At 40.3% G+C, this 22,578-nt stretch overlaps 1 protein-coding gene across 2 annotated transcripts in view; it reads right to left on the bottom strand.

The window, feature by feature from the left end:
• Positions 1-22,578, bottom strand: part of POMT2 (protein O-mannosyltransferase 2) — a 37,656-nt gene that overhangs the window by 4,297 nt on the left and 10,781 nt on the right. For both annotated transcript variants that reach the window (XM_054972806.1, XM_054972807.1), the window contains exons 7-20: positions 22,165-22,271; positions 20,680-20,762; positions 18,837-18,946; positions 17,533-17,599; positions 16,419-16,488; positions 14,739-14,817; positions 14,302-14,453; positions 13,451-13,542; positions 12,003-12,079; positions 10,340-10,411; positions 9,792-9,851; positions 9,505-9,610; positions 7,273-7,413; positions 1,926-2,031 (exon numbers count right to left, since the gene is read on the bottom strand). In XM_054972806.1, coding sequence (XP_054828781.1) covers positions 1,926-2,031; positions 7,273-7,413; positions 9,505-9,610; positions 9,792-9,851; positions 10,340-10,411; positions 12,003-12,079; positions 13,451-13,542; positions 14,302-14,453; positions 14,739-14,817; positions 16,419-16,488; positions 17,533-17,599; positions 18,837-18,946; positions 20,680-20,762; positions 22,165-22,271 — 1,322 coding nt within the window. The remainder of the gene's footprint in view (positions 1-1,925; positions 2,032-7,272; positions 7,414-9,504; positions 9,611-9,791; positions 9,852-10,339; positions 10,412-12,002; positions 12,080-13,450; positions 13,543-14,301; positions 14,454-14,738; positions 14,818-16,418; positions 16,489-17,532; positions 17,600-18,836; positions 18,947-20,679; positions 20,763-22,164; positions 22,272-22,578) is intronic.

Genomic DNA, 22,578 nt, shown 5'->3' with positions numbered 1-22,578 from the left:
AGACACCAGTCAGGACTCCGGAATTATTTGAGGGTATGGTTCATGCATTCCCCCCCGCCCCCCCCCCCCCACACACACCAAATATAGCTAGTACTATCAAACTTTGCAAGGTAATTTAGAATTCATTCATTCACTCAGTTTGGAGAGATAATACATTCAATACTTAATACACTTAATTCCTTCAAAGGAGTGTATTAGATGTCTACTGCAGTTAAAGGAAATAGGTAATTATTTTTAAAAAGCTTCTTATATGATTGCATTATGGCAGAGAACAAGTGAGTTACACCATAACCACTACAGAGATGCAAAGCACCTAAGAAGAGACAGCAGCATGAAACTGGAGGGGCCATGACTCAGTTGGCAGAGCAGCTGCATTGCATGCAGATGGTCCCAGGTTCAATCCCCAACATCTCCAGTTAAGTATCAGGTCACAGGCCATGTGAATGTCAATATGGTATTAATATTAAACACCTTAATTAGGACCAGCTCACACGACAAGACATTTTTTCTTCCATTGTCCACATGACCAAGACAGTCTTGTGGAGCTTCCTTGCTTATTTCCTAGCATTTTTGGAATTATCAAATGGTGCCTTTCATTAGGCAAATTTTTTCATAACAGATATTGCGATAGCTGTAACACACTCTACATTGGGCTGGTTTTGAAGAATGTTTGGAAATTCGAGATGGCCCAACATGCAGCTGGGTAAGGATGAACTGCTGGGTGCATGCAACTGGTATTTTGTTTCAACCGTATTAACTACTAGTTAGTTTCCAGGCCCAACTCAAAAAGTGCTGCTTATGACTCTTAAAGCCCTAAAAAACTACCTATAGTCACAGTGTCTCAAGAACCGCTTACTCTCACACACACTCCTGCCCACATATAAGAACAGCCCTACTGGATAAGAACAGTGGCTGGCTAGTCCTGCGTCCTGGTTCCCACAGTAGCAAAAAAAAAAAAGGCCCTAGAAGAGAGACAGAAGCCAAGGCCTTTCCCTGCTGCTGCCTGCACCAGCAGCGGCATTCTGCGATATAATGGGAAGTGTCCAAACACTGCTGGACTTGTACAGGGAGGCTCTGCTGCTTCCACCTGCTGCAGAGTTTTGGTCTGAAGTGGGCAGACCCACAGCAGGAGAGAAAAGTGGGGGTTTACAGTGGAAGAGAGGGTCAACAGAAATAGCCAGCCCCTCTTCCGCAAACGGAAATGCCATTCTGTTGGATAAACTGCATGGCTGGAAACATGCCAGTGTTTCAATACCCAGAGGTCTCATTCAGCCATCATGGACCTCTACAAATGTGTCAAATCCCTTTTTAAAGCCACCTAAGCGAGCAGCCATCATTACATCTAACAGCAACAAATATCACAATTATGCATTGTGTGACAAGTACTGAGATTATATTCCAAGATCCTATCCTATATGCCCCCCTCCCATTCCAAATATTTTGAGTAGTTATTAGAAACCTATCAGTTCTGGAGGAAACACCAACAGGAATTCACACTGGCCCCATCCGTATTTGGTCTTATGCTGTATGCTGAAGACAACTATCTTTGAGAGGCCTTCATATTATTACTGTTCTTTATGTTGCTAGCCAATTGTGTTTTGCTGGCATGAGGGGTATTTCTACTGGAATTGTCAGCTTTTAAAGAAACTCTTTTAGCTGGTTGGGATTAGTTTTCTTTAACAGATCAGCACAGGAGGTGTGGGGGTTGTATTGTACGTTGGGGTATTTTAAAATATTTGCATATTTATATAATTTCAATTTATTGTGACCTGTTCTAGGATTCCAAATTAGGATGGAAGGGCAGAATAGAGATTTTTAAAAATTAAACAGTAAATTAAGAACTCATGGTAGCTCTTCCATCTCAAAAATAGCCCTCAGATATGCATTAGCAGCTTGCAATTCACAACTCAGGGACCAATGCTCACCTGTACACACTGAGCAGAATCAACAGCACTATCCCACAATTATAAACTTGGGTGCTGGCTGAAAGGAGCCCAGCACAGAATTTCAGGAGTACATCCCATGTAATCCCTAAGGGAGAAGGAAAGAAAAGGACAGATATATTTGAATATGAAAAGATTCATGCAGCCAAGCAATCATATCAGTATATCCAAGATGAAAGACAAGGCTTATTCTATGTATTTCACATTCTGAAGGAGCTTTCAATGATGAGTTCCACAGCAAGCGTCCTAGTGGCAGAAAGCAAATGCTCCTTACTTGACCAGATCACCAGGGCATTCACATTATTCTGAGCAGAAAACAGCATTAGGGTGGTTGTTTTTTATAATCACATTTCCAGAATTTCTAAGTTCCATACTGCTACTACTGTCTTCTCATTTTCTGTACTTTTACTAGTATTTTATTCCTGTTTCTCAAAGCAGGGGCCAGCAAGATGCCAAACAATGGCAATATGAATTCTACAGATCAGGAAGGTGCTGGAGATCACAGCAGGGGCATTCCTCACCCTGCCTTTTCCCACCAGTCATGTTCAAAGCCATCACTCCCTGCAAAGCTGGGAGGGGTAAACTGCTGCTTTGCTGATGAGTGGTGAGTTACTCTCCCTCCCCTCCCCCCCTTCAAAAAGTCATAAGCTACTATGGCTGAGAGAGGACGGCTTTAGGGATCATGGCAACAGTTTCTGACCTGTCAGCAACCTGCATTTCTCCACCAACCAAGGAGTTTGAAGCCCTCACGCTCAGGGGATAGAAACTGCTGCTCTGAAGATAAGGGGTGGGCACTGCTGGGCTGTCCGACTCTCAAAGGTCAGTAGTAGCCAAGGATACATGCCTTGGTAAAGGGCCAAGTACATTTCTAAATGCACACCAGCCAATGCTCTCAGAAAGCTGGAGGGGAAGTAATCATGCCTTATTTTCAGACCTCTTTTAAAGAGATTGTGGTGAATTCTGCAAGATGATATAAGCTTCCATTGAGCTTGCACTATGTTATTTCTCAACGATCAGTGGCTCTTTCCTATTATGCCTTGGACTTAGCAAGTATCATCTTGTTAAGAGAATGATGGAATGTTACGGGACCAGTGAACTGCCATTTGAAATGTATTATGTTTATTAAATTTTCCTGGGAAAATACATATTTTACTGGACCTGTGTAGCTTCTCTCTCCAAAAGTCAGAAACTGACTTTTCTAAAGGCTAACGCCCTCTATTTTTTAAATCTCCTTTACAAGTCACAGGCAATACTAATAAGCAGAAAATTGCTCTTTTGTTCTGAGCCGTTTTCTTGTGTGCCGTCAGGACTGATTCTTTTGGTTGTGGTCCCTGTACAAAACTAACCACTGTAGGATTGTTTTTTTTTCCTCTGCACCTTGGCCATGTACAATATTCACATGCTATTGGAAGAATTTTCTTTTGGGATGGGACCAATTCAATAGTAAGTATTAGATGACTGTTCTTCCTCATCCGCTGGGTTATCGAGAACATCGTCTACAGAAAGCGCTCTATTTATAAACATCTGGATTGTTCTGTGTAATACTAACCACCATCTTGTGAAAACTGATTTTTTTTGTGTGTGGTTCTTCAATACTGATCACCAGAAACCCTATCATTTCATTTCAGGCTCTGTGCAACTTTAAATATTGAAAGATTCATCAATGGCTACTAACCGTAGCGACTGAGATAGCAGAACTCTGAATACCAGTGCTGGCAGGCAGCAGCGGGGGGGGGGGGGGGGCTCAACCTCTACACCCTGTTTGTTTGGCCTTCCAGGGCAACTGCTTGGCTACTGGGTGGATCATTATGCCAGTGTAAATGGTGTGATCCAGCATGCTCCTCTTATGTTCTTATAAAAAGGCTTCCTGCTGAGCTCCATGCAACATTAAGTACTTTCTGAAAAAGCTTTATGCAATACAAACTATTGGAAGACTGAACTTTTCTATTTTTGAGCTCTCTTACTCTTCTATCTTGGGTATTATGATATCTAAAGGAGGGAACCTGCAAGAACTTGCAGGGCGCTCTTCATTTCCCCCCTGTATCTCCTTCCACTCATGATTTCCTCTTTCTCTCCTGACAATCCCATACTCTCTCCCCCTTTCCCTGCTTCCTTCTCTTCTTTCTGTTCATCAACCAACCTTTCTTTTATCTGCCTCCTACAACCCTTCAGCTTTATTGTTTTATGTTGTAGCACAGTGGTGGCTGTGAATTAGCACTATGCTAGTTTATCTCCAACTACTGCCATGAGCTCAGTAGGTGGCCTTGGGTAAGTCACTCCTTTCAGCCCCACCTCCCCAGTGGCATCGTGGGGATAATGATAACACGTGACTATGTTTTCCACTCTGAGTGGGGCACTGATCTGTTTAGAAGAGTTACTACTACTACTACTACTACTACTACATTTGTATCCCCCCTTTCTACCCAATGAGGATCCAAAGCAGCTTACATAATTCTCCTCTTCTTCACTTTATCCTCACAACAACTCTGTGAGAAAGTGTGTGTGACTGGTCTACAGCTACCCAACAAGCTTCCATGGCAGAGTGGGGATTTGAACCTGGGTGGTCCCCGATCCTAGTACATTTGAATCACATTGCCTCTTAGCTTTTCCTCCTTCCCTCCCCCTGGGAACAGTCTGATCAACTTGCAAAAACTGTGTGGTAGCAAGTTATTTAGGTGAGCTGTGTGTTGGTCACTGCCAGGCCAAGCCAAGTCACACAATTTTTATGAAGGCTGCTACTGGGCCCAGGTGAGCTGTGTGGCATGAAGTCTTAGCCACCAGTGTGCATGCTTGAGTGATAACAAGTTGCCTGGTAGCTGCTGTTTGGCCTGGCCTCAATGAGTCCCCCCCTCCAAATCAGGAGCGAAGGGGAACAGAGGCAGACCAGGAGACCAAAATAACCCAGAAAAGGGCCTTCCTCTCTGCCTTTTACTGACAGAAATCAAGGTTTGAAGGCTGCCAATATTGTTGGGATTTATTTAGCAATCCCTAAAGTGGCCATTGACATAATCTATTTTTAAAGCCACAGGCTTTCTATTATTTTGAAGGAGTTTAACCACCCTCCTCACCCCCAGTTCCTAGCTCCGATCTCTTTATTTAAATATCCACAGATGCAGCCAGGTTGAGAATTAGATATATCGATAATAATTATTAGAAAGAATACTTAATTTATTTGAGCATGCAAAGAATTTGTAGAACTAATTAGAGGAGGCATTACTGTGCAATAGTGATTTGTTCTAGTCTTTCTACTTTCAAAGACAATATTTTTATTAGTCTTGATTGCACTTGAGCAGCTTTCTTGAAGTCTGTCTGTTCTGATAATTTGAACTTATGTAATAACCAGTCTTGAAAGACTAAAGTTTATTTTTAATGTTCATAAAATACTGATTAGTGGGGAAATATAGTTAGTCAGTAAAATAATTTTTAATTTGATTTTTATCTATGGGAAAATATAGCCTACTGATAAGCAGCCATAATATTAGTTTAATAATTTAATGTTGGATTTTTGTATTTTTGTGCAAAATTATGACACAGAATGAAGTAAATGGGTAATATCAGAAGATTGCTGTATTTTTTTAGAAAATAATATTCCAGAAGAAGAACAAGAACAGAATGATTATCAGAGGATAAAAGAAAAAGTTTATAGAGCATTTTATAGAACACAGAACCCTAAAGAGAATTCAGATACATAATAACAGAAAAACGGAAGACTTTTCTTAACGAGATGTATGTTAGATGGTTGTTGGGGGTTTTCCGGGCTGTATTGCCGTGGTCTTGGATTTTTAAAAAACAAGGAATTCCAAGACCACGGCAATACAGCCCGGAAAACCCCCAACAACCATCGTTCTCCGGCCGTGAAAGCCTTCGACAAGAGATGTATGTTAGATTAGAAAAAAAGTGGAAAAAAGAACTGAAAATGGTTAAAGACTGGAAGATCAGAATAGATTGGAAGAATTGGGGAATGTATTACTTTAGCAAAATAACGAGCAAGAAGGATAACTAGTATAAACTGTAGTTCAGAAGAAGGAAACTGCTGATTTTTAAAAAACAAGGAATTCGCTCTAGAAACAAATAAGATACTGGATTTCTTGATGAGGACATCTACCATTTTGATAGAAATTTTTTAAGTATGACAGGAACTGTCAACAAAGTACCAAAAAACCCTAGTATCAGCATTCAAAACTAGTTCTTCTGTGGCTTGGAAAATTAAAAAACCAATAGATGAAGGTAAAATTTGCCTCTTTCCAGATGAAATCCCATTTAATAAACTAGGTAAACTAATGGTAACATTCAAAACAATTAGCATCAGAAGATCTTAATTCTAGGATTGAAAAAACATAATTTAGTATGCTGGACTGTCATGGAAGTTTGCTGGGGTGACTTGGGCCAGTCACACACTGTCAGTCAAACCTACCTCACAGGATTGTTGTGAGGATAAATGGAGAAAAGTAGAACAATATACGCCACGCTGAGACACCACTGGAGAGAAAGGTAGAGTATAAATTAAGTAAGCATCTGTAGAAATAAACAGAACTTAGGAACATGGAAGTTAATTATATATGGGGATTCCCATTTAAATTAATGCTCTATTTTAAAGGGAAAGACTACAACTATTTAAAACCAAGAGCAAAATAAAGGACCAGATGACTCTACAATAAGGAATTTGAAGGAGGAACACAAGATAAATAAAGTTATCAAATGAAAGAGGAGAAAAAAATCTAGCAGGACAAGAAAGAGGCAAAGTTGGTGCAGACTGGAACTGCCAATAACAAAACAGTTGAAAAAAGAAAAGGAAAATTAATAGACAAGGAAATGAAGATAAGGCTGGTATTTGGTGAGGCCCAGAAATGTCAAGACATATTTTGATAGACATTTTGGCAGGAGAAGAAGATCCTGCTAGTTAGCAGCAGCTGAGTAACATCTCATTGGGTTTGCTATCCTCTCTGCACAGAGGAAATAGGCCTAGGCACGTCCAGAGGTGAGAACCAAAGGGCTCTTATCCTATAACTCTTAGCCTAAGTGTCAGGTTCTAGATCTAGGCAACTGGTGGAAAGAAAAGACCTATTTAGCAATCAGAATCTTCTTCCCTTTCTTGCTTGTTGCTGTATTCCCCCCCCCCCCTTGTTAGCTGCTTTGGGTTCCTACTGGGGTGAAAAATGACCTGCCCAAGGCCACCCAATAAAACTATGCTTGAGCAAGCTTGAAGTCTAGTCTAAGTTTAGATCACACTAGGGAAATTTTAAAGCTAAATCAGAATGTAGTGATTCATGTCTTTTGAGAACTTCTTAATCTAGCATGTTTTTGCTGTGTGGTTATTTGTGAAACTTACCTGTCAACATGGAAGAGAAGAGCATGGCCGGGAAGTAATGATGAAAATATAGTACTCTGCCCATCATGAAGAACGGAAGATAATGGAGAAGCCATCCCAGCATGATCAGTCCTCCACCACGCAACAGGACTTGGGAAAGCTCTACAACATAACACACAGGCACACACATCTGAGGTCTCCAGCACTGGCAGCATTTCTTGAACTGTTCTAATCTCAAAGCCTTATAATTTCTTTACATCGTACTTCTTGCCAGGAACTGGTTTAATGGAGTATACAAAATGCTGTATATTTCATGTCACAATTTTGCCAATGCACAGCATGGGGGAAAATAATAGAGTCCTATTGCAAATAACTAACTCCATTTCCAGTATGCATGCTAGCAATTACCATAGCTCCAAGCCAGCACAGAGTAACTGGAACTGCAGAGAACACTGTGAAAAGCCACGTCTCTTCAGTTAGTTACATTATCCCATGAAGAAACCAAAAGAGTTTAGTTGATACCTGAACAGGCCAAGTATTTCCCAGAAAGATTTTAAAGAATATTCAAGAACTCTTAGATAAGTTACTGCTATGTTAATGATACTATTGTGTGCTACTGTAATGGAACCAACATGCACAATAAGCAGCAGCTAGCAACTATCGAAAGATCAATGAGACCATAGTTCAGCAAGAGAGCAGGAAGGTAACAAAGCCCTAAAGATGACCACCCAATCAGGAGCCAAATTCCAACTAAATGAACTATGTTAAGGAACTGTTTTTCAGGTCACTTTCATTGTTACAGGAATTCTTTATCAACAATAGCTGGAGTAAAACACCTGCTAACGCTGTGAGACTTTTTCACTTTTAGTGTTTTACATTTTCTTGGCTGGATCTTAACATCAGCACTTTTTTTCAGCCTTTAAAATGTTTTGACCATATTCACTTGTTGCATGAAACTTCTTTTAATGATATTTATCTCCTTCAATTAGAAAAGTCTACAGACTCAATTAAAAATCTAGGCTGAATCAAGACAGCTCTCATCATGTATTAAAGGAACTTCTACATATGTACAGGAGTTTCAATTTCTTATATACTAATAGTCAAGTGGCCCTGATATGAGGATAAATCCAGAGTATAAAGCCATAAATGGAAAAGACAGATTTTCCTACACACCTGAAAAATGCCCCAGGTATGCAGAAAAATTGGGAAGCTAAAAGAAAAATATATTGGTTTTTTTTTAAAAAAAAATCCAGAATGGTAAAAGGAATGCCTGTAGCTTTAACCAGATGCCCTCAGTATCTGTTGCTAGGCCACCATAACAGTTTAGCCAGTATTCCAGGCTTAGTTTCTGTCAGTAAAAGGCAAAGGGAAGGGGCAGTACTCTTTCCAGGGCTGTTTTGGCCTTTGAGAGAGGATTGACTGGGGCCAGGCAGAAAGGCAACCACCAGATGACTTGATACTATATGACTTGCCTGGCTGCTTGCTAGTATTCAATAGCACCCCCACATACACACACACACAAAACCAGTGTAGTGTAGAGGTTCAAGTTTCAGACTAGGATCTGGGAGACCCAGGTTTGAATCATCACTCTGCTGTGGAAGCTCACTGGATCACCAACCTCTCAAGGTTGCTGTGAGAATAATATGAATGCAAGGAGAATGATGTCCACTGCTTTGGGTCCCCATTATGGAGGAAGACAGTACAACAATGAATAAATTAAGAAATATAGTTGAAGATAGTGGGCAAATCAAAGGTAAGTTGTTGAGTGGGTTTGAAGGAGAAAAAGATCTAGGGAAAGGTAAGTGCATGGAGGCTGCCAGGAGGACGGAAAGAGGAAATAATGTGGGGAAAGGGATACAGGGGGTGAGTAATCCCAGCAAGTCCTTGCAGGTTTCCCAGCATGTAACTGGGCCCAGCTTAGCCAGCACCAAGCAACTGGGTCATAGGGAAGAGGTTGCTGGAGAAGGACATGGTGGGCAAGGAGAGAATGAGATGCTCCCCACAAGTCTTTCCATGTCCCCCACTTGTCCTCTTCTAATTGCATCTCCCTCATGCTTTACTGGGGATTATTCCAGGGTCTCTCTCAACTTCCTGGAGCATTTTTCGAGGAGCTACAACCCCACTCATCAGTATTATGATCATTTCAACATTACACACAAGGTTTTCCCTTCTCCTTCCTCCCATTCAGATGGTAAATGTGTCTGTAGCAGGAAGTTATGTTATCAATACAGTGTATAAAAAGATTCACCTTACCTTTCCGCTCAGCTGTTAGGTGAGCTCCCCTCTTGATGGCCACAGATAAGAACATTGCCATTATGAGATATAAGCCAACAGTGATCAGATTCAGCCACCAGATCACCTATGAAGGAAAGTCTAATAAGTACACAAAGATATCGAAGTACCACCACAAAACTATAGAGAAACTACTAAAAGTAGGCAGAAAATGATTGAGAAAAAGAGAGGGAAGCCATGGGTTACAAAGGCCAAGAGGAAGTCATTTCCGTATCTCACCTCAAGGAACTAGAGCCATGTCTGCTTACCGGGTTTCCAAGCAAATAAACCCTATAATCGGTCTCATTCACCCCAGAAAAACGCAGGCCCTATGGAAAGATTGTTGACCGTAATCAGAAGCAATCAATGCAAATGTTCAGCCTATATTATTATCCTAAGCTTCATAGGGGTCTCCATAGGAATCTGCTGCTGCAAGGGAGAGAAGGGTCTCCTACACCCAGAAGCTATTCAGCTACTTTACTTAGGCAAGATCATAATTAAATATAAACTGCATGGTCATCAGAGGAGCCATTTATGCCATCTACAGTTTTTCTGTACAATAGCATTAAACCAGGGTGCCTGCTAAGTAGCAATGCAGAGGCTACTGATAAATTAACACAGGATAACTACATAACAAGAACTACATAGAGAAAGAAAGACAAGTTTGGGTTTTTTTCAGCTGTCATTCAAAATGCAAATATCCAAAGACAGCTGAAGAATAATTCATTAGACTGTTCATTTAATCACGAGAGGTGTAACGTGAGATCCCAAAAGTTAGCAATCACTTGTGCACCTGCCAACAACTTTATTCATTTACCTGGTAATTGATGGGCCAGTGCCAGGGCTTGGACGTGACTTCATTCTCCTTTGGTTTGAGGCCACTGTTTCCCTGTAAGAATGGTAACGTTATAATCAGGAAACAGTTATGTGACAAGCATCTTTGTAACTGCCAATAATCTCTCTTCCTGGATGTGCAGCTGCTCTCTCACATTCAGATGACAAATTATATCTCTCTCCTATTGTAATCATCTCTCACTATTAGCCTGCAGTTATGATACAACACTTCCAGTATATGCAAATATAAGTAATTTGCTACAATCCCACTCACCCCAGAAACTGGCAAAACAGACTAAGCTCAGGTATCCATTCTGCTATGGCTCTGGGAGACATAGCTTCTTCTTACAATAATGCCGCATAGCTGGTACATCTATTCCTTAGAATAGGCACTGAGAACTGAAGTGAGCACAGGAAGTTGGGTAGAATCCCCCCTTCTTTCCCTCAAATCTTTATTGTTAGAATGGATTAACCCCACCCACCCCACCCCGCCCAAATATAAGCTTAACAGATTTGCTTTCACCGAGAAAATACATAACCTTTAATTTACAGCAACAAAATTATTCCCATGGATCCCATTGTGTTGAAATTTGTGTCTTTTTGTAACCACTTTAAAATAAGCACAAATAATTTCTGCATTTTTAATGTCATGTCAAATTGCTTAGTTTTGTTTCAGCTCTGCTTTCAGCTTTCTGCATGTTTTCAAATGTCTGCAATCCATACCCTATTGTATTGTTTACCGAATGTTCCAGCCATTGATCATATTGACTTACACTATGTAATCAGCCTTGAGTCTCAGTGAGAAAGGACCACTATAAACAATGTAAATAAAGATCTCCCACTTTCCTTTCAAAACAAGCTTCAGCATGGATCCTATGGTAAATCTCCACAGACATGAGGAATTTCTGTCAGCAATAAAGAACTTCATCACTTCTCCCTTCCTTCCGCAGCCCAAAACAAAGCATGAGGGGGATGTCAGACCTGCAGTGGGAGGGGGAATGGGTGACCCCCTCACACACACGTTCTCACTAACAGGAAGTTACAGCAGGATCCAAACTTTTATCTAATGCAACTGTATGATCACCATGAAAGATGGTTTTAACACAAGTTTGTAGTCCCACATCCTCTTAAATGCAGAGTATCAGAAACCATTCACAAATTTTGCTGAGATTCTGAGATATGCTATTCTCAGAATTAGAATGAAAGAACTGCTAGACAAAGTGAGAACTAGCAATAAACAGAAAGAAGCAAATGTCTGGGAACCAAATCCCAGTGTCCCAGGTAATTCCTTCACCAGTGAGTGTAAACTTTTGTGTGCCCACTTGCACTCAGAGAGTGATGAGAGAGGATTATTACAAATGTTGTTTTTCTGTGTACTTTTTTAGACTTGAAAGAATGCCGTCTTTAAGATATATTTTTTAAATTCTCATGAACAGAAGAGGAACTCAAATTACTGAGCAACCTCTCTGGATCATACAAGCCAACTTAGGAAATGGTTTCTACCTTTCCCCACTTACTCATCTGAAACTTAACAGACCTGGATCCTCTTATTCTCCTTTTTCAAGGAGACAGCTAGCACAGTCACTAACAATATAATGTTTTGTGGAAGCTAAAGAAGAAAAGTTACAAACAAAAACTCCACCTACTCGGATCATAACCATATGAGACTCCAGAAGAATCTCTGGAAAGGAGGGTTTCAGAACATCCAGGCTGATATTGCGCACTGAAGGGAAAATGAGAGTTTAAAATGGAATTCATACATTGATTACTTATGCACAACCAGGACCCCTTCATTAAATCAGGTTCAGTAGGCATGGTACAGTACAGACAGCAGGAGAAGGCTCAACCCCGTGCAATAAGGTACTTTGATTGGCACTCATTCCCCCCTCCCACTCCACCTCCTACCAAGCATTAAGATGCCAAAACCTGGAGTGTAGGAAACTCCTTTGAGTACATGAGCAAGTCTAAGCCACATGCAAAAAGAGCTCCAATTCCAAATCCATTTCCAGTATAAAGCTTTGACAGCTTTATAGTCCCTCTCACTCTCATCAAAAATGAGAAGGAACCTATGTATTTTCATAACAAATGCTAGAACAGGACCCTGGAGACAGTTTTGAAGTGGATGCAGGCTAGCAAACTGAAGCTTAAACCCAACAAGATGGAAGTGCTATCGGTGAGCAGAACATCTGACAAAGGCGTTAAGGTGATGAAGTTGCACTTTCCTGAACGAACAGGTCTGTTGTTTGGGAGTGCTCTTGGGCCCAGGCCTATGGCTGGATAAGCACATGTCAGCTGTGGCCAGGGGATGCCTTTTGCCAGCGTCAACTACTTAGTCAGCTGCAGCCTTATCTGGCCATTGTGGTACATGCCCTGATTATATCTAAATTAGATTACTGCGATGTGATTGCAGTACATGGTGCACTACATGGTGCTGCCCTTGAAAAATGTTCGGAAACTTCAACTGGTGCAAAATACTCCAGCCAGGATGCTGACTTGAGTGGGTGGCAGGGAACATACCACTCTAGTCTTGGCTCATCTGTACTAGCTCCCAATCTATTTCCAGGCTAAATTCAAGGAGCTGGTGCTGACATTTAAAGCCCTATATGCTCTGTGGCCAACACATACCTGAAGGATCTCCTATTCCCTTACGAATCTACCTGATCACTGCGGTCATCTTTGGAGGACCTGCTTCTGGTGCTCCCATCTTCCGAGATTAGGTAGCAAGCCAGGAGAGACCCATCTCAGTGGTACCACCAAAACTCTGAACTCTCTCCCCAGGGAGATTTGCCTGTCCCTTTCTGTTGCCATCTTCTGTTAGTGGGTGAAGGTTTTCTTTGTCTGTTTCATTTGGCGTTCCCTCAGTGGTCCCTCCTCTCTTCCCAATGTTTTTAACTATTGTTTTTATCTTTGGTATTTATTTTAAATTCTGGTTTTAAATTGTTTTAATGATGCATTTGTGCTGGTTTTAATAGCTTTTAAGATGATTTTTTAATTTGTATGTTTTAGATTTTTCAGCTGCCTTGGTGATCCTTGTAAGGGTAGAAAGGCGGGATAAAATTTTGTTGACAACAACAAAGGAGATTCAATCACATACACCTGGGATTGATGTGGTCTTCAACATTCCAGAGGGAATTAGGAGACTCCTTCTGGTATGGAGTACAAGTGACTTCCACCTGCTCCCAGCCCCTATGAAACAGGAATACTATTAATCAGTCATCAACACAAGTTCACTTCTTGTTCATTCCAACTTGCACTCGTATGCCTTGAATTTCTGCTGCATACCTTCCTATTAGAATCACTCTTCTTTTTCAAGAAGTACTTGACTTATCAGAACTCAGACAGAAGATATAATTGAATGGTATTGGAAGATTCAAGGTACATAAAGCACACAAGCCTCATAAAGCCTCCGGCCATGAAAGCCTTCGACAATACATCAACTCATAAAGCCTCATTCTCGAAGGTGCCTGACATTGTTCTTAATGCAAGCATCTATTTGGAATGGACAATTCATATCTGGCTCAAAAACTAAAGCTTAGCCACTGAGGAAGCCTAGCAATAAATCATAAAAGCGGATTCCCCTTTCAAACAAAAGGGTCATTCACTTTTCCAAAGACATAAGGAATAACTTCCCATCTATAAACTGTGACAGGTAACCCTAAACCAGCCCACATCTATCGCAATCTCACTAACTGGAACAAAGGAAGCGACTGAAATGGGGAAATGGTTAATATCATATTCAGCAACAACTACAACAAGGAATTGGTATCATACCTCTCCACTCAGCTAAAGGGGTCATGGTCCACTGACAGGAGAGGTTCTTTGGCAAGCAGCGTAGCTTCTTGCATCAGCAGGATGTACGTTGCACCACCCAAAGCATGGTGCCCTTACCCAAACAGAAAGGTAGGATGCAACCCTAAAATTCCAAGTTCACCTCTGAATACTTACCATTTTGGCAGGGTTTTGCCAGTTGAACCCAAGATACAGCCTGTAGCCAGATGAATCAGTCGGATTTGACTACGTAGGACTTTGATAAGTTTCCCAGACTTTCTTCCCACAACCTCAATTCGCCAGAAATCATTGGAATCCCCAGACCCATTCTATCAAACAAATATACCAGAAAAAAGCAAGAATTACATTATCAGTGGGAGAGATGTGAGCTTCCAAAGCTTCATATGAGGGGGATGTGCTAACCTCAGTATTTTCCTTTAATATTAAAGAATTTTATACAGTATTATCTTTTTGTTCTGAACCATAAACTCCATTAAAACCTCCATTTTCCGTTTTTGAATAATGCATTGAGTGGGTTACAGGAAAAAATACAGCCCTTTGTTTTGGCAATACATTCCATTTGGCAGGATCAAGAATTGTCTTTGCTAACTTACTATGCCATACCCAGTGACCTGAAGGTGCTTTCTTGTCAATGGGGCCTCATGCTGGTGACTGTGCAGGTTTCTAGAAGTCCTAAAATTAAAACAAAATCATGGCATTTGATTTTGTACTGGGAACAATATCAGCAGTGAACATTTATGTCAATCAACACAATTCTCTGTAAACTCTTGTAAATTGCTTTTCATGTGGAAGTGTGTGGGGCAGTATTGTTATCACTTTGCCAATACATGGCATTTCCACAAATGTACAGATTCAGAGTGAACTTTTTCTCCCATGAAGCTGAAAGACCAAGGCCAGCTATCTAGGACAGGCCCATTCACTTCTTTATGTAAACAGCAAAGGTTCACAAGGTCTAAACAAAATAGTACGGAAACACCATTGAAGCAGATGGAAACAACAACAAACTATAGTTATTTTTAAGATGACTTATCAGGGTACAACATGATAAAAATGGGCAGTAAGATGTCACAGGAAAAATGCAATGCCCTAAAGTGCCATTACTATTTTGAAAAGGAGCCCCAAACACAGAAAGAATACTTCAATAAACGGAAATCACATTAAGGCCACAAGCCATTATATTCCATGTTCCTAAATACTATGTCAGACATCATCTAGCAGGGACTACAGAGAAGAAGGGCAACAAACTATGAAAGCAGAGTGCATGGAGGACATATCTACTCTATCAAGATTTCAAATCTACTGGCATATGTATACAGCACCTTCCTGCACTCCTCAATGTGGCACCATAGCATGTAACTAGAAAATGGAAAGTTTTTCTAGGAAAGGCTCATTCCAATAGAATGCCTCATCTTGATAGCTAGAAGCTAGTAGCTTAAAGTTAAGTGCAGCGATTAGGCAAGGTACCAGCATGGGGTAAAGTTGTTGGCATGTGTACAATACTGGGACATGTATGACATAAGCATACATTACATCAAAAATAATTTCTACATGGATGTGTCCGTAGCATTTTCATGAACCATGTGAACTTCTATATGGGAAAGCAAGGTCACCTAATGCTGTCTTTGCGTCCCATTGAGTTTTTCTAGAGCCTTTTCTATTCCAGTTACAGTTAAGTAGCTGATTTACAAAAGGGGGCACTTTTGCAGTTCAGAAGCAAAACAAATTAACAATGCACTGCAAAATAAAACACGATCCGTCACTGTTTCCTTCTATACTTTCTAATGAGCCCATAAAAAAAGAAAGTGAAAACCATTCTCCTGTACAGTTTCTGCCTCTGACTCGAGGCAGGTCACAGGCATAGAATGAGCCATACAACACTGTATTTCATAAGCATGGAATTGTGTGTCACATCGCTTTTCTGACATTGCTGGAATGCAAAAAGTAACAAAACAGAACACTTGCATACCACAGAAACTAATGATATATAGATAATGTTGCTTTGCTATGGTGAAGCTTAAAGACTCTGTTTTGAAGGAACAGTAGAAACTCAAGTTCAGAATCCTGAGGATATACTCAGAGAAAACATTCTAAAATATACATGGAATGTACACAGGAGCATCACGCCACCAATATCTGGCTCAAGGCTTGCTCCAGCTGAGGTAAATTACTGGTGGATCAGAACTCCTACGACCACTCACTCACAACTGTAACTGCCTGCTCAAATCAAGCCTTAAAACGTCTTCAGCGTCACCCTGATTTCCTAAACCGCTTACTCTTTGTGTTCTAGACGGATAACATCTCCATGCTTCACAAACTCCACAGGAAAGGAAGAGTCTGCATAATCTGGGGAAACAGAAGAGGTCACCGCATGAGATCTGAAGCAGATGGAGAAGATTTAAGCTTGCTGATACTAAGGAAATATTATTAACTAGCGAAACATTATTTTCAAAAAAATCATCTTCTGAATCTTTGAATTAGTTTAATTGCTAAACAATTAAATGGTTCTGATGACTTCCCGACATGGTCATTATAACAAAATATTATAACCCACCAGAGAACACTGCACTAATATTAACCAGATGTACTGCCACCTAGCAGGAAAGTTGCTATAGCACTGAAACACTGAGGGAACATTAAACCGATGTTAGCTTTAAAAGCTGTGTGACAGTGGAAGTGAAGCTAGACATGATTAAACATTCAACATTCTATATGGTTGACCATATACCAGCAGAATGAATGTGAAGCCATGTTCAGTACTAATGACAGATTTCACTTTTTGACCTTTGATTTTGATCCTATCTTCCTTTCAGTCTAATTAAAAACTGTGCACTGAGATCTGGAGTCTCTGCAATTCATACATGTATACAGAATGGATAAATATAATACAAAATTGCAATAATTAATTGGATTGCAGTTTTAAATTGATCAAGACACTGGTAAGACAACTCTCAACAGAACTAAATTTCGACACAGGTGGGCATTCCCCAAAGAAATATAAAGATATGATGAAATTGGATTAGGAAGGATCATATTAGACATAAAGCAGCCATGATTTGTCTGAAACCACCACTTCTAATGCTTACTCAGCATTACTCCGATCTACTTCCAAACCCAAGATTGTAATAAGGACAGAGAAGTTTATCAGCTCTACCATCCTCAAACCCAAGTGAATGGCATAATCCTAATGAGTACACAGAGGCATGGCTATGAACCTACCAATATAAACTACCCTACCAATGATATAAATTCCATCCAATTTACTTTGGGTAAAAACTGAGAAGCAAGTCTATAAATCCTATAGAAATAAGCTCTTGGGGCATGTCTCCAGGTCCTTTTGCTTGAAGGAGGAATTAAGAATAAACAAAGGACTGTGTGTCATCAGTTTACCTGTATTCAAGTTGTATTTCTTTATAATCCATAAATTATTCAAGTCTTTGTGTAAATATGCAGTGACCTAGAAACATACAGAAGTTACTGTATTTCATCCCGTCAAGTATGTTAACGTCTGGCCATCAAAAAGCAGCCACATTTTATAAACCCACTACTGATAAATAAAATGCTGTCAGCTTCTGAAGGAACAAGCTTTGCAAAAAGTGCTTACAAAAACATTTAAACCATTTTATAAAAGTAGCTTTTATGATTTACTGTGATAGCTATTCATTAGCAGCAAGAATTCTTTTCTCTTTGTTTTCCAAAGTCAAATGTAATAGAACAAATTCATTTTCTAGTATAGGTATGAACTGAGATGCGTCATTAACCTTGTGAAAGTTATTTCACCCACATTTATAACAAGTCAATAAGCCTTACAAAGGCAAGCAACAGAATGCAACATAAATAATTCCCATTTACCATAAGATTATAGCTTTTTTAAAACACACACACACTCCATCATTTTTATTTTCCTGTTACTAAGAAAGAATCACAAACATTAATAGTGGTGGTTAGAGTGTTGGACTAGGATCTGGAAGACCCCTGTTTGAATCCCCACTCTGCCATGGACATTTGAGTCAGTCACACACGCAGCCTATTTATTTATTTATGTTATTCATATTCCGCCTTTCTCACTGAGACTCAAGGCGGATTACATAGTTTGAGATTAGTACAATCAGTGGCAAGGATAAGGGCAGGCATTTCCATGCAGTGTTAAGAAATTTCCATAGACAATGTCATGGGGTAAATGAATATAAGTTTCCAAAGACATAGTATTAGAAGGATCCAGTATGGGGTTGAGGAATTGCTGAAACAGAACATAATCAATTCTGGGACTTACATTGAACAACATGAAGCACAGGCAGTATATAGGAGTACATATTTAAAGCAACAGATAATATGTAAGGTAACATAGGTGAAATCTATGGTTTCTAACTCATTAACGAAACATTTGGGACCCCTTTCCTACAGCAAGATGGGTGTAGTGATGAGTATTGCAGTTTCAACATTAAGTTTTGTTGCACACTTGCACATAGCTGCAAGTTTGGTGCCTGTGCTGCTTGGGACTGACTCACATTAGTCTCCTTTGGCTCACCCATTCCTGCCCCTTCTGAACCCTGGTTTTCTGCCTTCCTAACCCACCTCAAAGAGTTGTTGTGAGAATAAAATGGAGGAGAGAATAACTACATAGCCCTTCCCATATTTTTTCATAAAGGTGATTTCTGGAAACCACCATGAATATATTACAAGAGTTCACGGACCTGCTGTTGCCGTGCTCCCACTCCCTCAGGATACAGATGCCAATGTGAATGAAGGTATCCACCTGCCATACGAAGGTTCTTCATTGTTACCACGGAGCCATATGCTAGGTCTAAAGAAAGAGATCAAAGGCTTGGGACACCTTACTTGAAAATATTATGCCACTGTTTTGCAGTTCCACTACCTAAACATACACCCGAATACTATTTTGAAGGCACTCATACAAAACCAGCCTCATAGCCATGGGATGGTCAGCTACAATCATGAACTTCAATTCCAGTGTTCTTCAAAAGTGCTATCTCCTGTGACTGTTTAGGGTGGTATGCTGTGAATTATTTCAAGCCAGCTCTAACCTTTCCAACTTCCTGAATTTGCATTCAATAACCAAAATGTACACAATGCACTGCAGTGCTACCAACAAGTGGTTTGCTCAGTCCATCAGGGAAATAAATTCCAGTGGATGCAACAGCTACAACAGCCAGCACAATTGAATTCGAAAAGTGAGGTGAGGATGAAAAAAGAGGCGAGGTGAAGAATCTAGCAAAGACTGGGGAGCGGCTGTGGCTCAGCGGTACAGCATCTGCTTTGTATGCAGAAGGGTCCCACTTTCATTTCCTGGCAGTTCAGTTAAAAAGACCCAGCGGAAGGTGATGGGAAAGACCTCTACCCGAGGCCCTGGAGAGCTGCTGCAAGTCTGAATAAATGATACTGATCTTGATAGATTAATGGTTTGAATCAGTATAAGGCAGTTTCACGTGACCACTCATTCGGTTATTTTATAACTGCCCACTCTTTTTGCATTTAACAGCATTTTAAAAATATATGTCTCTTTATTAAATGTAATTATCCAGGCATGTGTTTTAAAGAGACCGGGCAGTTTTGCTGGGAAAAACAGCAGAAACCCACACACTGCACTTGCCCCCAAATATTCCTGTTGATTGCTGCAGATTTCAAGGCGCATGTTACTTATTCTTCTAAGATGTTTCCCATTTCCTTCTGTAGTTAGAGAGTCCAAAAACCATAGAAGGAACATGCTGACGGACATCTTCAGGTTATCAGCTGAAGCACAGGAGGTGCAATGATAGCATGCTCTTCCCTTCAATCATTGTTCCCTCCCTGCACCCTTATCCCAGCTGTCAGAGTACAAGAAGGATCCTCATTTCCCCAGCACTGTTAACTGTACTGTGTGATGGGAACTCTGTGATGCCACCAGTTAAATAACACAACACCACTGCAGCATCCAGATACTGAAGGGGATTAGGTAAGCTGATACAACACCAGGGAAGAAATAGCTTGCAAGAGAGAGCTCATGCGAACAAAACCACAAAGTCTCTCTCTGGCAAATTGAGGGCCTCTCAAACTGCACCTCCAGCATGTGGCTGCTGAATCTGGGTCACACAAACACATCTAAACACTACACAGCTTTGGATTCAGTCCACTAGTATAGAAGTCCGATTTGTTCAGGGACTGTAACCAGCACTGGAACTAGTTTAAAGCCAGTACATAATGATGTAATTAAGACATTGATTTTTTTTTGCTCCTGGATATTTCGTAAAGTTTTCTACAGTTCCATCAGAAGCATTTAGTTATGACTGTGCACTCTTCTGCATTGCCTGCTCCCAAAGTGAAAAGGTTAAAAGTTCTACCTTTATTTCTGAGCTTCATATTAACCTTCCAAATCAAAATGAAAGGCAAAAAGGCAAATCACAAAAGCTTTCATTTGTTTTAGTTTCCATTATCTCAGAAGTTCTTAAACACAGAGAAGAGTTTTGTTCGTTTAAAGTACAAGGTTCTGTTGACAGTGCTCGCCAGAGCCTTTGTTCCCTGAAAGATTTAGATACTCACACTCCGGAACAGAGACATTATGAAGGTTGTTCCCAATCAGCCGGGACTGAAATCCAGAGCTGAAAAAGCCATCACCAGGCCCACTGGGAAAGAATAAAGTATACACAAATCATATCTATATGGAGACAAATGGGCAGAACTTTGGCATGTAATTTAATAAGAAAGAAACATAACAGTGCTGGTCTATCGGAAAGCGCACAGGAAGGAAGATCTCAATTTCCTTAGATGCATATAAAGATCTACGTCAGCTGGCAGACGAACAAAATCTACAGCAGCCTCTGGGCTTGTACTTGATGGGCTTATATTAACTAAATGGGAAATTGGGCTCAAAGGACAGTTCTGAGGAAGATACTGATTCTAGTCCTTGCTTTGGGTTCTCCCCACAACATTTATTACCCATGAGCATGCACCAGTGACTTTCACAGGCTATGCAACTAGAGGAAAGTCACTTTTCATCATTACTACTCAACTGGAGGAGAGTCACTTTTCTTCATTAATGGTCTAGACAGCTTAATCCTGGCATAATTGGTCTGAGCAGCAAATATGAATATTGTATGTATTGTAATACATGTCAAAATTCAGCAAATATTTACTGGTAATTCCTGAAAAATGACTAGTAAATCTCAAAACTAATCAAGTACCTTGATAATAATCAAATGTTATCCTCGTTCCCATTATTTATGAATAAAGGACAATGAACTATAGCAGACTGACTAATGTTAAAAACAAACATTTACTACCATTTACTGCTCAATAGCGAGGCTGATTGGATGCCTTTGATTATTTATTTATTTAAAACATTTCTATGTCACCCTTGCACCCAAATTGGGTCCCCAAGGCCCAATAAGAAAGACTATCATGTATGGATGGAGAACTTAACAGGCACATTTATCAGCACATTTATTCTGAATGTACGTGGAGCTGGGAACAGCATCTAGAAACAGTATAGGGGAACAGATTTCCCTAAATCAGCTACTAGAGGAATTTATGTGTTTTGAATAGACTATTAGAACTATGGCTTGTTTCAGTTATCATGCCAAATTATCCAGGCCTCCAAATGTACATGACAGCCATGGGACAGGTATGCTTTCATGTTCGGCCTGTCAGTTCCTCCAGTCTCTAAATGTAGTAGCCTCCTATAGTAGTAACTACAATTTGTTAAATCAGGCATTACAACAAACCATCATTAGGACAAACACAACAGGATACTGTGACCCCATGTCAAACTAGATTGGGGTCTCTGGTTTGCCAGCGGCATGTAAAGAATCATAGTTCGTCAGTTCAGACTAAACTGTAGTTAAGCTTCCTTAACTATGATTGGTGTGATGTTTCAATTGAGCCACTGTTGTCATTTTTATAAGAATCTAGAGAAAAATGGTTTCCAAGTTCGTGTAATGAAACAATAAAAAGAAAGAAATACATATACTGGATCCGTTAGAACACCACATTTGCTTTCTGAACTGAGAGAGGAATAAGAGAAAGTACCTCCTGTTCAGTACTGCAAAATGAACTGCAAACTGAGCTGTATAGAGGGCAAGAGGCAGCATAATGAGGCAGAGCACACGAGCAAAGAAGTGCTTCCCCAAAGTGACCTGCAGAAAACAATTTTGAACAGTTGGAGGAACTCTGAAATAGGATCCCCACCTCACTGAGTCCCTTGTACACATTGCCAGAATGCACACAAACAAGCCCACTACAATTTTAGATGTTTACATACTTACGTGAGATTAGAAGAAAGAACAAAGCAAAGCAAACTGTTCCTTTATCAAGAAGTTGGAAACAATGCCCAAGCATTCACAAACCGCTTCATGGTGTTCTCTGAATGAAACCTTGGGGTTGCATTCAGAGAACACCGTACACTCTGGTGCTGGAGTGTTTATCTAATTAATGCTGTAAGTT

Source organism: Eublepharis macularius, chromosome 2, assembly GCF_028583425.1.
Source record: "Eublepharis macularius isolate TG4126 chromosome 2, MPM_Emac_v1.0, whole genome shotgun sequence".
Lineage (NCBI taxonomy): Eukaryota > Metazoa > Chordata > Lepidosauria > Squamata > Eublepharidae > Eublepharis > Eublepharis macularius.
Note: the sequence above shows the minus strand (reverse complement) of the source record. Positions and strands in the feature narration are given on the sequence as shown.